Source organism: Carassius carassius, chromosome 24, assembly GCF_963082965.1.
Source record: "Carassius carassius chromosome 24, fCarCar2.1, whole genome shotgun sequence".
Classification (NCBI taxonomy): domain Eukaryota; kingdom Metazoa; phylum Chordata; class Actinopteri; order Cypriniformes; family Cyprinidae; genus Carassius; species Carassius carassius.
This window is the reverse complement of record NC_081778.1, coordinates 29,942,440-29,956,192: the sequence shown is the minus strand read 5'-3', so window position 1 is coordinate 29,956,192 and position 13,753 is coordinate 29,942,440. Positions and strand designations below refer to the sequence as shown.

The following is a 13,753-nucleotide window of genomic DNA, read 5'->3' as shown; positions in this document are numbered from 1 at the left end:
AACACTGAATCTACAGCTTCTCGTGGCTTAATGATTTAATATGCACATACGTGAATCTGTGAAGCATAATGACATGGTCTAAAATCATTTGAATGATTTTAATCAAGTGATGTGGTTATATAAACTGCAGGATTATGGTGCAGAGTTGTAGAAAAGATCATTACATGAACATTTCAGCACAATATACAGTACTTTGTGACCAAACTCTTTACTGCCAGCAGTCTGTCATTTGAGATGTATCCGGTTTTCTGTTTTAAGTTGTGCCTTCTCCAGCTTTTGTTTTCAGTATATGGATTTACAAGGCTTTGAAACACAAATGACTTTACTTATATGTGATTGTATAAGCTTTACCAAAAAAAGTTGCAGACTGGCCTTTTCCATCATATTATTAGTACAGTACCCTTGATTTTTAATAATCAGCCTATTTGAGGTATTCCACATAGAAAGAACAGACATAGAAAGAAGTTAGAATATGTATTTCACATTATAGGTAAGATGGGCTTCAACTATCCAAAAAAAGGCCATGCTTCATTTGATATATGGTCATGGTAGATTTCATTTCCTCGCAATGGGGATGATTTTGTCTTCACATTGACAACTGGCTGGACACCACTGGCTCACCAGGGAGTGGTCACAAGTGGCCATCTCTTTCAGTTCATCGCAATTGGTGAACGTGTTGATGTACGGACAGGGATTGGCTAGAAGAAGAAGAGAGAATTGAAAGTCAATGGAGCAATAAACTCTTCTTAGAGATGCATTCAGCCATGCAAACTCATCGTTTAGGATCATTTTGCAACCAAAAACAGGAATGCACTTACTGCACAGATCATCTTCACAGTCATCCGGACAGGCAGCACACGGATCACCCAGCGAGTACGGCGGGACTCCTCTGAAATTCCCTCTGAAATGGAGGAAGAGTCATGGATGAACACAAGAGACCACATTAGTTTGCGATGCCTCCATCTTACAATGTGGCATTTAATGATAATACAAACAAATGCATTGCAACTGTGTTTAATTTGGCAATAAAACATTAAACTATCATAGTGAACAGGAACATACGCTCTGTAGTAATGGCATCCGTAGAAGTAGGAGCTTCCACACTGAGCCACGGCACAACCGACCTCATATGAGCTGTACCACACCACCTAAACACAAGCACTGCTTTAGTTTGAGATGCCTCCATCTTAAAATCACTTAATGACACTACAAACAAATGCATTGCTTTTCTGCTGGAAAATAAGTGTGCTTAATTGTACTGGTTGTTATACACATCTTAAAAGTGTATTTTCAAAAAAAAAAAAAAAAAAAAGCTACTTACAGAAGAAATAATACTTAAGAGTACACTTTCATGCCTGTTTCTTAACAGCTTTAAGTACCCTTTAACAAATAGAAAAAAATACTTTACCTTTTAAATCATGTTTTAATAATGTTTTGGCATGCTTTAAAAAATATACTTTTTGATGTGTTCACTGTACTAAACCTCACGTGTAAGGTACAGTAGAGTAAATGTACTAAACTGCATCTTCATTGTTACAAATGTGTAATTGCAAATATATTTAAATACATGACATACAAGTTGCATTATTTTCATTACATTAATGTATATTTTAATTACCATAGATGCTTGTCAATACATTCAGCAGTGCACTTTAATCATATTTCAAAGACAATAGAATTATATCAAGGGCCCTACTTCTCATACTACTCCTCTTCTTGTTACATGACTGACTAAATAGAACTATTATACATTTTCATTTAATTGTAAATAACATGCAATTAAGGGTCCAAAACATTATATTCAGTTTGCACTCAAGTATATTCTTTTAAATTATTATTATAATTTTTTTGTAATAAGTAGCCGTCTTTTTAAAAGTATGTTAAAGTGTACTTCCTTTTAACTAGGCGGTGCATATGTGGCACAGAAATAGAAACCGAACAGTTGCTGGTAGCCATTGGTTTCCATGGTATTTTTCCCTACTATGGAAGTCAATGGATACCAGCGACTTGTTTGGTTATCAACATTTTTTTTTAAATATCCTTTGTGTGTGTGTGTGTGTGTGTTCAGCAGAAGAAAGTAAATCTTACAGGTTTGAAAGACCATGAGGGTGAGTAAATGATGACAGAATTCTCATTTTTGTAAATAATCACCTGTGTGTAATGTCCAATCGGCTGACCGTTGGTGGATCCGGTGGGATATTCATAATTGTTGACTTCGCTGTGCCAGGCATTTATCACATCAGTCCATGAATAAAGCGCAGAGCCCTTGAAGAGATTTTCACCCATTTCATATCCTGTCCATTAGAGAGAAAACATTCGATGAGAGAATTTCAGCACTGCATCTGGTGGCCTCTGCAGGCTGGTTGCAGAGATTAATTTATGTGTTTTTTAGTTTTTTTATGATTTTGTACACCAAAGCCTATAAAAAATAGGCCCTGATGTACAATGTTAATACAAAGGAATTTTCTGTATTGATTTTCAGAAGTGTTTTTACCTGTATTTTGAAGTATGCATTATAAACTTTTCTGTTTTTCAGTAAATGTTTCTTACAGTGTCGAGTAATAAACTCTGGTGGTGTAATGGTTGATCCAGTATCAAATCGTGAAGTGAAACCCACTGAGAATCACTCATCTAGAATGCACTGCATGTGACTGTGACACACACTGTCATTTCCTCCTTCATCTATATGTACTAGTCAGCATGTCAACACACACTTGCACAATCCTCATGTATAAATATTAGGTCTATATGCATGTGAGTTGATGAAAGAAATCTTCTGTTTTCTAATTAATTGGTTGCATATGCTGTGCCCTCAAAATATATTTGTAAAAACTGTCACTGTACTCGTATCACAAGATTTTTTTCTCATATATTGCAATTCTCACAATTAAAATTTGAATTTTTTTTTGAAGTCTTAATTTAATTTAATTTTTTGCCAGTAATGGGTTTCCATTAGATTAGTGACCTGCTGCAGAATATTTATACAGGTACAATTTAAAACACAAAAACACACACATACATAAAAGCTATCTTTGCATTAAAAATTCTAAATATTAAAGTATTTCAATATTGAAGTACTTCAGGGTTTGTTCTTTGGCTTGCTGTTTGAGGGTTTTATAAACACTATTGTTTTTAAAGCTGCTCAGGACAGTATGTACTATGAAAAGTGTGCTACAGATAAAAGTACTGACTGTAACTGTGTAACATACTGTCAATCAGGCGGCTGCTCGGTGGTCCATGTGTCATGTTACACTGATCAATCCAGCCTTGAGCTGACTCTGCCACTGCATCGCTCCAACGCTACAAATGACACAAAACATTTTTGATGTATGATGCATGATTAAAATGTAAAAGTGTGATTTACCATTTTCAGCATGTTGCTGGCAGTCGGCTCCACAGCCCTTCGGTAGGCGTTGTGTAGATCCACGATCTCCTGCTGAACAGAAGTCAGGTCTGTACAGACGCCTGTGAGAGTCAAAAGCAAAACAGTCAGTATGAAGCATTTTCAGATGATGCATATTAACCAAATTTATAATAGGCAATATGGTAATATATGTCACCTGGCTGGAAATCCCACCACATGAAAAGAGACAAATATGAAAGATTATTATTATTATTGCTTGTTGATATCAAAACCACATCTATAATAAATGTTCATGGTTTATATATATTTGACTACAGAACTCATTCCAAGCATTTAAACAGAAGCCTTTAATTTTTTAAATCATTAGAAACATATATTTAGTCAAATGTGTTCAAATGTTAAAACTCTGTTATAAGTATCATAAATAAAAAATGTATTAAATTCAAACTCACCAAGTTGCAGGCAGCGCTCAAATGGAGCAATCCCAGGATACAAACTGTTACTGCAAACATGTTGCGTTCTTCTGTCCAGCAGATTGCAAAGGCAGCATTTTAAAATAAATAAACAAAAGTAAAAATGTATGATTTAAAAATATTATTTAAAAACAGGTGTAGGTACATGCATACATACACACACACACACACACACACATAATTTAAAATATTATAAAACACAATTTCAAATATCATAAATTGTAATAATAATAATAATTACAATATTTTTTAAATTTAAAAACTTATTAAGATTTTTTCAATGTCAAATATAAATTATAAGAAAATTCATTTAAAATATAATTTATAAATTAAAATAATAATTTTACACAAGCATAAGAGAAAAAATGTCAAAAAGAAGCTAAGATTTCAAGTTTGAAAGCTCACTTTGTAGTCCTTTTTTCAGACAAATACATTCAGAATTTAAAATATAAATTGTAAAAATACTGTAAGTAGAAAAAAATTATTTAGAATACTTTTAAATATACACAACAGATACTAATACACTTCAATCATTGTTAAAATGTTAAGCAGAAACTCAAATTTAAATTTTGTAGGCTTTTTTATTTTGCTTGCTTATGGCTAAAATGATATCATTTATAACAAACTGATCTGCATTATTAATTCTGCTCCTCACCTTCCCACCTGAGTATAGGAGTCTGAGATGTTACTCCCCCACTATTTCCTTTTATATTCCCAGCATCTTAATGATCTCAGGAACATGTTCCCTTGTCTGCAGTGACATGTGACACCACTTGAGCAATATGTTCACAAAACAATACAAAACCTGAGAGGCAGAAGCAAACATGCGAGTGTAAACACGAGGGTCTAGGTTTAGTTTAAAGAACACAGTGAATTAACCCACAGAAGAATGAGCCGAGATATCCAAATAACCGGCAAACAAAGCAACAATGATAAATCGAATAGACAACGTGGCAATGGACCAGAGCGTATAGTTAAAGAAAACACATCAGTCTTCTTATAGAGGGCTATAATAGGCAGAATTACATAGAAACTGTAGACTTTACTTTCACTCAATCACCCTCAGGCATGCAAACTATTACAGTGTGACATTTGCTATTGTGTATTTTCATCAAGCAAACAAGGGATTTTTGACACCAGTTTCAGTCTTACTTGCAAAATGACTGTCCATTTGACCTGGTTAATTAACAAACAGATACATTAAAGTTACATCAGATAAAAATCATTAAAGCTTAAAACATTCTGTCATATCAGCTGTGTCTCCAGGGCTTTTACTGTGGTTTTTCACAGGGTTATAATGCAATAGGATGTAATCTGGCCGCCTTTCAAAGCATTTAAATCTTTTTACATCATTGTAGACCTTTAGATATAAGTTTAACTATTCATTCCCTTGTCTTAACATGATCATTTGATGTATTTGATGGCTTGACCCTTCTGCAGAAGGAGTGTCAGGTTTATATTCCTGCAGGTAGTAAATACAATCGCTGAATGATATATTACATATTTACAGCAGGCTGTGCAAATCTGCCATAAAGATCACAACGTTCAGGCGCAATATTAAGATGACTGGTAAAGGCAAATCATTTACAATGAGCCATATAATTATGAAATGCGTTTGTAATATGTTATATATATATTTACATGTGATTTATACACTGTAAAAATATTTTTTTCAAAGTAAATAAAACAGAGTACTGGGGTATGTTTTACAAGAAAGAAGTTCCCTTTCAGTCGGTCTCTACGAGTCACGTTGTGTCTGTCGAATTGTGATCTACTTCGAGTGTAACTAAATGAGCCAAAGCACATTGGCATGTGATGACTGCATTCAGCTGCCACTGATCACTGTGTGAGCATTAAAATAAATAAGGTAGCAGGTGCTACGCATACCAGGTTTTTGCAAAAAAACTCAAAACTCTACACACAAAACCACAAAACACACACATAACACGCAAAACGTAACACATATCTTGCAAAAGAAAACACTTCATTCAAAACTATTTGAACTCCATAATTTAAGCGTATTAACGCTACACACAAGAATAAAATAATTAGCCGCATACGTTCCAAACTACACACAAATTAGAAAAATGTAGAACACTACTCCCGTGTGTCTTTTGCCTGTTCAGAGTGCAGTGGAGTGCACAGGAGTTTGTCATATACTCGCACATACATACAAAGTATATAAAGTACTGTGTGTAAGATGTATTTTACACAGTTATGCAACAGACCTGAATCAATACTGAACTGACTTGAGCTATATAATGACACTGAAACTATTGTGAAGCTGATGTGAAACAATCTGTTATATAAAGCACTTTTGAAATAAAGTTGACTTTCTGAATTGGCTTGTATGCATATTCACTGAGTGTGTTTTTTACACACATATAATCATACGTGCATGTTTTTGTGACATATCAGGACACACCTCTGTATAATGACATGGGTATGACACATGTATTACAAGGAGAGGGTGACTTATGAGGACATAACCCATGTCCCTATTTTTCAAAACGCTTATAAATCACACAGAATGAGTTTTTTTGAGAAAGTAAAAATGCACAAAGTTTCCTGTGAGGGTTAGGGTTAGGTGTAGGGTTGGTGTAGGGCCAGAGAATATACAGTTTGTACAGTATAAAACCATTATGCCTATGGGATGAACCCACTTTTCACGAAAACAACCGTGTGTGTGTTTTGATTTTCTAGTGAACAAATTATGTGTAAGTGTTTTCACACATGAACACTGGGTGCATGTCATCAATAAATAAGTGTGGCATTTAAATGGTAGTGTTTCCCAAATGAAACAAAAAAGCTGTTCGTTTTGAATGACGAATGTAATGTATAGAACTGTGTTTAGAGTTTTGCAAAAAGTTTGTTTTAAACCGAGTTTAAACGACACAGGACAGTCTGACCAGTAGGAGGCGCAGTGGCACCAATATCAGGATTTCACAGACACAAACTTTCTTCAGGATGTCTTACACTGAGAGTTATGTTTATATATAGCTTTAAAATCAATACGAATTAAAAGGTTTTAATGTTTTGTGCTCTACACAACCCTTACTTCTTTTGGATTTCAAAGCGATCTGTCATTTCAGTGGTTTTCAAAGCTGTTAACTAAAAAAGCAAGGTGGCTGATTGCTGATGTGAGGCTGATGTTGCTAGTCTCAATTTTTATGCAATATTTACTAACAATTTATATTATGAAACTATTTATTAATCTAAAAAACTAAAACTTTAATGTTAATGAACTGTATCATCCATTGACATTTTGGTTTTGGAAGACATTTATCAGCGAGATGCCTCAAAACACTGGCTGATTTATGAGACTGTCTGAAATATGGGTTCAGATGACCTCAGCATCAGACAAAATGCCATTAGAGGTCATGCAGTGGGTGTCTTCTGTGTGTAATGGTTGTTATGGTCCAGTGAGTGCTTCAGCGCTGTGGAAGGAGCAGCGTTTACTCGTCTTCTGCTGCACTGCACACTTTTTGTTTTCCTCTCACAATGCAGTTAGTGAAGTGTTCAGTGATCTTTATTTTCACAGAGATTACGCAGTGATTAGTTCGCAATAAACGCAATGGTAATTACACAGTGGGAGATCTCATTTTCCACCATCTCTCCTTCCTCTTCAAGCTTCAGTGAAAGAGATGTGTTTTGTTTTGTTTTGTTTTTTGAAGCACGGTGTGGTGCGAAATCGAATTAGTACAAAATGTTTCATCACGTGATAATTTGCTTTGATTAGTGACCTAGAAATGTGGCAAAAATTTACTCAATATATATATTACCAAAATTACCATTGTTCATATATATATATATATATATATATATATATATATATATATATATATATATATATATACCTATGGAAATATATATATTACATACATATTGTTTATCCATGAATATTTACATTTATTCATTTAGCTTATGCTTTTATCCAAAGCAACTCACAATTGCTATATATATATATATATATATATATGTCAGAGGTCGCACACCTCTGGAGCAACTAGGGGTTAGGCGTCTTGCTCAGGGACACATTGATGTCTCACAGTGGATTCGAACCCATGTCTCTCACACCAAAGGCATGTGCCTTGTCCACTGCGCCAACACCACCCCAAATATACATAAAAACACCTCATACCTCATGATGAGTTGCTATCAGCGACTGTACTTGAGATAAGGACAGGCATCACAAGGATTTCCTGTTTCAGAAAGATTCATATTCTTTCATCTTGGCTCATGTCATTAATTTGTGTCCTAGGGTCAGTTGTGTCCTCTGCTGTGCATAAAATCACTATCAACAGCCTTTGAAACAGGAACGTCAATCATCCCGGGTGCCTTAAAGACAATATTTCCCATTAAAACACTTGATCTTCTGATGAAACGCTGGTGTGTAATTTTTATCGTTTTATGGATGAAATTACAGTGATTATGTGTGATTCGGACAAGGCCATTGTGTTTTTAATCTGTCCCCTCTCTCTCAGACTGGTCTGAATAATGGATTCACAGCCATAGGGGGCCACGTCTGGGGTTTATGAAAAATACATCTCTCTACTGGGGGCGGCAGACACAGACCCTCTCCGCCTTGAACGAGCCACCGCCACAAAACCTCCTCAGAGGAGAAAGGCAGCACTCAGAGGTCACTCTTTCATTGCTCAGGAGACAGTCCTCAGTTACGTTTCACTGGAGCCAGCTTTGTTTCTCATAAAACTCTTAAAAGTGTTTTCATACAGTAAGAATACAGTACTTTGTTTTCCCATTTATCGACTGACAGCTCTCCTGCCCCTGTGTTGACAGAAATCAATTCAAATCAAATCAAAACAACAAAAAAATTGCGTTTCCCTTTTTTTATTTTATTTATTTATTTTTGCTGAAAAGTGTTGAACTTTCTTCTCCTGCATCCTATTCTTCATGCAATCCACAATAGCTGCATAGCTAAAAGATTTGCGCCCTCTACCATACAGATGTGAATTTACATGTCCTCCAACCTGAGGATTATTCATTTGACATTTGGTGCAAAAATAGAATTTATATATAGAACTTATTACTTATGTATATAATTCTAATATTGGCAAATGTAAAAGCCCTTTCAAACCAAATGTGAAGGAATGAGCCTATTAAAAAAAACGATTTAAGAGCACAGAAGCAACAATGCATTAATTTCCATAAAAATAACTAAACACAAGTTACTTTTTAAGGGAGTAGCGCAATATTGCATTTCTTTTAAAAATAACTTTCCCCAACACTCTTTGTGTGTGTGTGTGTGTGTGTGTGTATCTATATATATATATATATATATATATATATATATATATATATATATATATATATATATATATTAGGGGTGACCCCAAATAGTCGACGATTCGATGCTTCGATTCGAGGAGCCTGTTTCGACCACCAATCTCACAGTCGAATATTATTCAGTTATGATTATGCCATTCTGTCTATATGTGAACACTCAAATGTCTGATTTCACATAGAACTTGCGGTTTTCTCCCAATAAGTTAATATATAGCATGTTATGATAAAGCCGTGAATAAGAATCTGAAAAGAAAGAAACTTCAAATAAATATTTTAAAGTGAGTGAATAAATCCAACCACCCCTATAGATTTATGTTTCACTTTCCATAATCCGTGACCGACAGAGGAGCATTTTTGGCGGCAGGGATTTAAAACTTTACCAAGACTCAAACTGACACGGGCAGAGACTGGATTTTTTCTAACAGGTAGGGTACGCGTGTATATACATTGTGAATAGATTATTTACCTGATATAAAATGAGTTTGGTTGAGTCAAGCGCTTCATTGTAGTACTACGGTGATTATCTCTTCAGTGCACAGCGCGAGCAGGACAAACAACAAAGCAGAATATTAAAAACTATGACTGGACTGTCACATCCAGACGAGAACACCATTATAATAAAACTCTGTGAATTTTTAAGAGTTTAGCCGCCGTGTTTCTGCACATTGTTTCGTGAAGGCGCCCTCAAAAGGAGTTCATAAAGAGCCACGCAGATATGTTCATTTGCATTAAGGGCTCTTTTTGCAGATAGCCTATCATGGGAAGTCCTAATATTAACGCTATGTTGTATAAATAACGAAGCGTATTCTACATGAAATTATGAATTTAATCCCATTGATTAAAAACGTGCTATCAAATGCGTCACTCTACTGGTCATCTTCAGCGCGCGCAGCTCAAAACAGAAATGCAGAACATTAATAACTACTACTCATATAGGCTCACTTTATAATGAGAGCACTATTGTAAAAATTGTGAATTGTTAGGGTTTCGCTGACGTTTAGTGTTAATCAAAACACGAAATGATTATTCACCCCGTTTGTATCTGCAAGGCATTTGTTGCATATTTTCCCTGTGTGTTAACATCAGTAATTATGATTGTCGAAAGTCTGACTTGACTCAATGTATTTTGCCCCGCCCCCAAACATATGATTCGACTATCAGTCGAATATCAGCAAGATTCGAAAATTCCAATTCGACTATGAAAATCCTTAGTCGGGGCCCCCCCCTAATATATGTACATGTTAGGTTCTAGCTCCCCAAAGGGAGGGGGTTCTGACAACCCACTGCTCGGGCCCACCGATGCCAACAAAGGAGGTATGGAGTTGCGGTGTGAGAAAAGGACACAAACACCAAATACCGTATAAAACAAAGCTTTACTTAAGCACGGTAATATTGTAAATAAACCATATATTATAAATAATAAACAATATCCTGGGAAAAGGGGAGGACTGGACGGACCAAAGCAAAGAAATAAACAAAAAGGACCCCACCCCTAACCTATACTAAAGCACACATAAATACAATCCCTATCTGGCACACGATCAAGGTGCCTTAACCAAACTTACATCTGGTGGTCCGCCCAGGTCTAGCTGGTGTTTCTAGACAGAAATATACCTACGGGTGATACATGTATACCCCGGGGTTGCTCCAAATCTACTCCCAAACTCCCTATAACACAAAGAAAAGAAAAACCAAGTTAATACAAATTATAAGAATCCACAAACACAAGTGCTCTGTCCTGCTACTACAAGTTCCAATCAAGGAACACAAGTTAGATTTACTAACACACAGAAATAGTTTAAAACTATTCTCATAATTAAAATCAAAGTTGTCAGAAACCAAACACACATGTGCTCTGGTCTGCAACTACAAGTTACAAAAAAAAAAAATGTAACACAAGTTAGATTTACTAACACACAGATTTGTTTAAACCTATTCTCAAACATTTCAAGCAAAAATCAAGTCAGAAAACCAAAACACGCACAGGGTACAAACCAAACCTAAAACAGGAACAGAGACACCAAACTCATCCAAGACTGAGCTTTTTAAAGAGCCCAGCCTGCTGCAGCCACTGATGAGTGGGTGGAGTTCCAAGTCCCAATCAGCCATTTAACCACCAATCAGCTGCCGGAACAAATCACAGAAGTCATCTTACCTGGTAAAAAAAACAAAAACATACACAAACCACAAAATACCTGAACAAAATAATTATAAAACGAACCCAGAACTCTGGGGACGTAACAATATATATATATATATATATATATATATATATATATATATATATATATATATATATATATATATATAAAAAATATATATATATATATATATATATATATATATATATATATATATATATATATATATATATATATATATATATATATATATAATTTTTCAAGCATTTTATTATCACCAAGGCTGCATTTGTGATCAAAAATACAATAAAATTAGTAATATTGTAAGATATTATTTTATTTAAAACAATTAATTAAAAAAAGAAGCATGTCACAAAATAACAGCATAAAGGTCTGTAGATTTAAAACGAATTTACTCTCCATTTCATCTCATTGTGGTCTTTGAGAAACAACTGAGATAGAGAGATCTCTTTTCATTCTTTTGCTCTTTCAGTCCTCACGTATGCTGAGCACTTGTCATTGCTTTATTATGTCCCTGTAATTTCTAAAATATCTGCTCCCACTCTCTGGTTCTCCCTTTTATTGGTCTCCCTTCCCTTCTCTCTCTCTCTCTCTCTCTCTCTCTCTCTCTCTCTCTAGTACTCAGCACCTCCTCCTTCTCCTCAGTTGGATTCTTCAGTCGGTGGGCAGGAACTGTGTCTTCTGAAGAAGCAGAGAGACAGGGCGGGGGAGAGAACTGTCTGGGTCAGCTCGGTCTGTCATCTCAGACAGTCAGAGAGAGCAAGACCGTACGCGAGAGATAGACGGCAGGATACAGGAGGTATGTCAGAGGATGTGGTTTCCCTGAGCTTGCAGAACATTGCACAGACATACTTTGAGCATGACCTAACGGCAGCATGCAAAGTGTGTTTTCTGCGCTCCACTAGCTGCCTGCCGCAGGAGGACTGATCCGCTCGGGATCCTCGCTTCTTGTTATTATTGTGCTGTCACATCCAACAGGAATCCTACCGTCACTCTTGCTGTTCACACGCAGGACGGTGGATAGCTGACTCAAACTTGCAGCATCTGCGTGTCGACACCTCCACAACAGGTAAGCGGTCCGTCTTCATTGATTTTCTCACTTCATGAAGCATGCTGTCTGTCTAGGAGGAAAGCAAACATGACAACAGTACAGTGATAAAGAATCAATCATGGGAAGCCACAAGTTTGCCACTGTGTGATGCGCTGCAGCAAACATCTTTATCCATTAACACAGATACATGCTCCATGTAAAGCCTATCACACAGATCAATGGTTTAATTTGAGTCACATGTACAAAGTGTGATACTGAGAGGAAGACTGCATACTTGCCTTCAATGCTTGACAGTTGGCTTTTCTTTAAGAAGTGTTTCTTTAGCACTTTATGACGTTTGTTTGCCTGAAATCAAAGGATTTGGGTGACAAACCTCTTAAATAACTTTGGAGTATGCATTCACTAAGTGAGGTTAAACATCAACAAAGTAATCTAATTTGTTTTCAAACTGAGAGCGAAAATGTTGCATAAGGTTGTACTGTGAACCTTTATTTGTGCATGTTTTAATTAGAATTGTTTTTGGACCTCATTATTATTCATCTTGTGGTCAAACGTGGACTTCTCCAGTCATTTAGTGTGCATAAAACCCGCCCCTTTCTTACAGTCAACGGCAAGCTCACGTTCAGATCCACCATCCAATCAAAATCTGATAGACAGAACCAAGTCCCCACTCAAGAATTTTTCTACTCCGTAAATCCGTTTCACTCAGATGTACATCACAATACAAAATGATAAAAGATTCGTCGCTACTTTTGTTTCATCACTACTGTATGTGGAGCGTAGTTTTGAACCAATGCGATTTCACTGTAGGCGGAGCTTCCTTACGGTGCAGAAACAAAACAAAATAAGCAAGAGTCCAACAACATTTCCTGTTGCTCGTTTAATGTTAGTTCGTTATTGACAAAAAGTAAACCTAAAAATAACCTAAAGACAACATTCTTTATGTTCTATAGTTTCTATTAGGCTTTTGCAAAGAAATATTCCTGCAATGATCTGAAAATGTTAGTTTGTGGTTATAAAAAAAATAAATAAAATTTAAACAAACTTTAAGCCACACATTATGACATGATGACATTTTTGACTTATTTTAGTTTCATTTATATACTATTTGTAGCATTAATATTTTTTATTATCTTTTACTTTTATATTTAATTAAAATTTTAGCAATTGCATGTACTTTAGCCAACTGTATAAGTTTTTATTTTTATTTTATATTATATGTAATATATATTTTTTTAATTTCAGTTTTTATCAATTGCAGTACTTTAGCTTACACTTATTGTATTTTGCCAAGGAAACATTTTCTAAGTTTTTCTTCTAATATTTATATATTTTATTTCAGTTACGGAATAAATATATATATATATATATATATATATATATATATATATATATATAT

The 13,753-nt window shown here is 35.2% G+C and overlaps 2 protein-coding genes across 3 annotated transcripts in view; one reads left to right on the top strand and one right to left on the bottom strand.

Annotated features, from left to right (window-relative positions):
- Window positions 1-461: 461 nt before the first annotated feature.
- On the bottom strand, window positions 462-3,893 carry LOC132103738 (cysteine-rich venom protein ENH1-like). Its single transcript, XM_059508827.1, has 7 exons — window positions 3,813-3,893; window positions 3,365-3,465; window positions 3,210-3,300; window positions 2,152-2,294; window positions 1,063-1,148; window positions 819-901; window positions 462-698 (listed from the first exon to the last, which is right to left on the bottom strand). Exons 1-7 carry the CDS (start codon window positions 3,874-3,876, stop codon window positions 556-558), a joined length of 711 nt encoding a protein of 236 aa, XP_059364810.1. The 5' UTR covers window positions 3,877-3,893; the 3' UTR covers window positions 462-555.
- Window positions 3,894-11,963: 8,070 nt separating this feature from the next.
- The window catches only part of LOC132103420 (raftlin-like), a 93,134-nt gene continuing 91,344 nt past the window's right edge, over window positions 11,964-13,753 (top strand). For both annotated transcript variants that reach the window (XM_059508511.1, XM_059508510.1), the window contains exon 1: window positions 11,964-12,372. The gene's annotated coding sequence lies outside the window, so the exon portion shown is untranslated. The remainder of the gene's footprint in view (window positions 12,373-13,753) is intronic.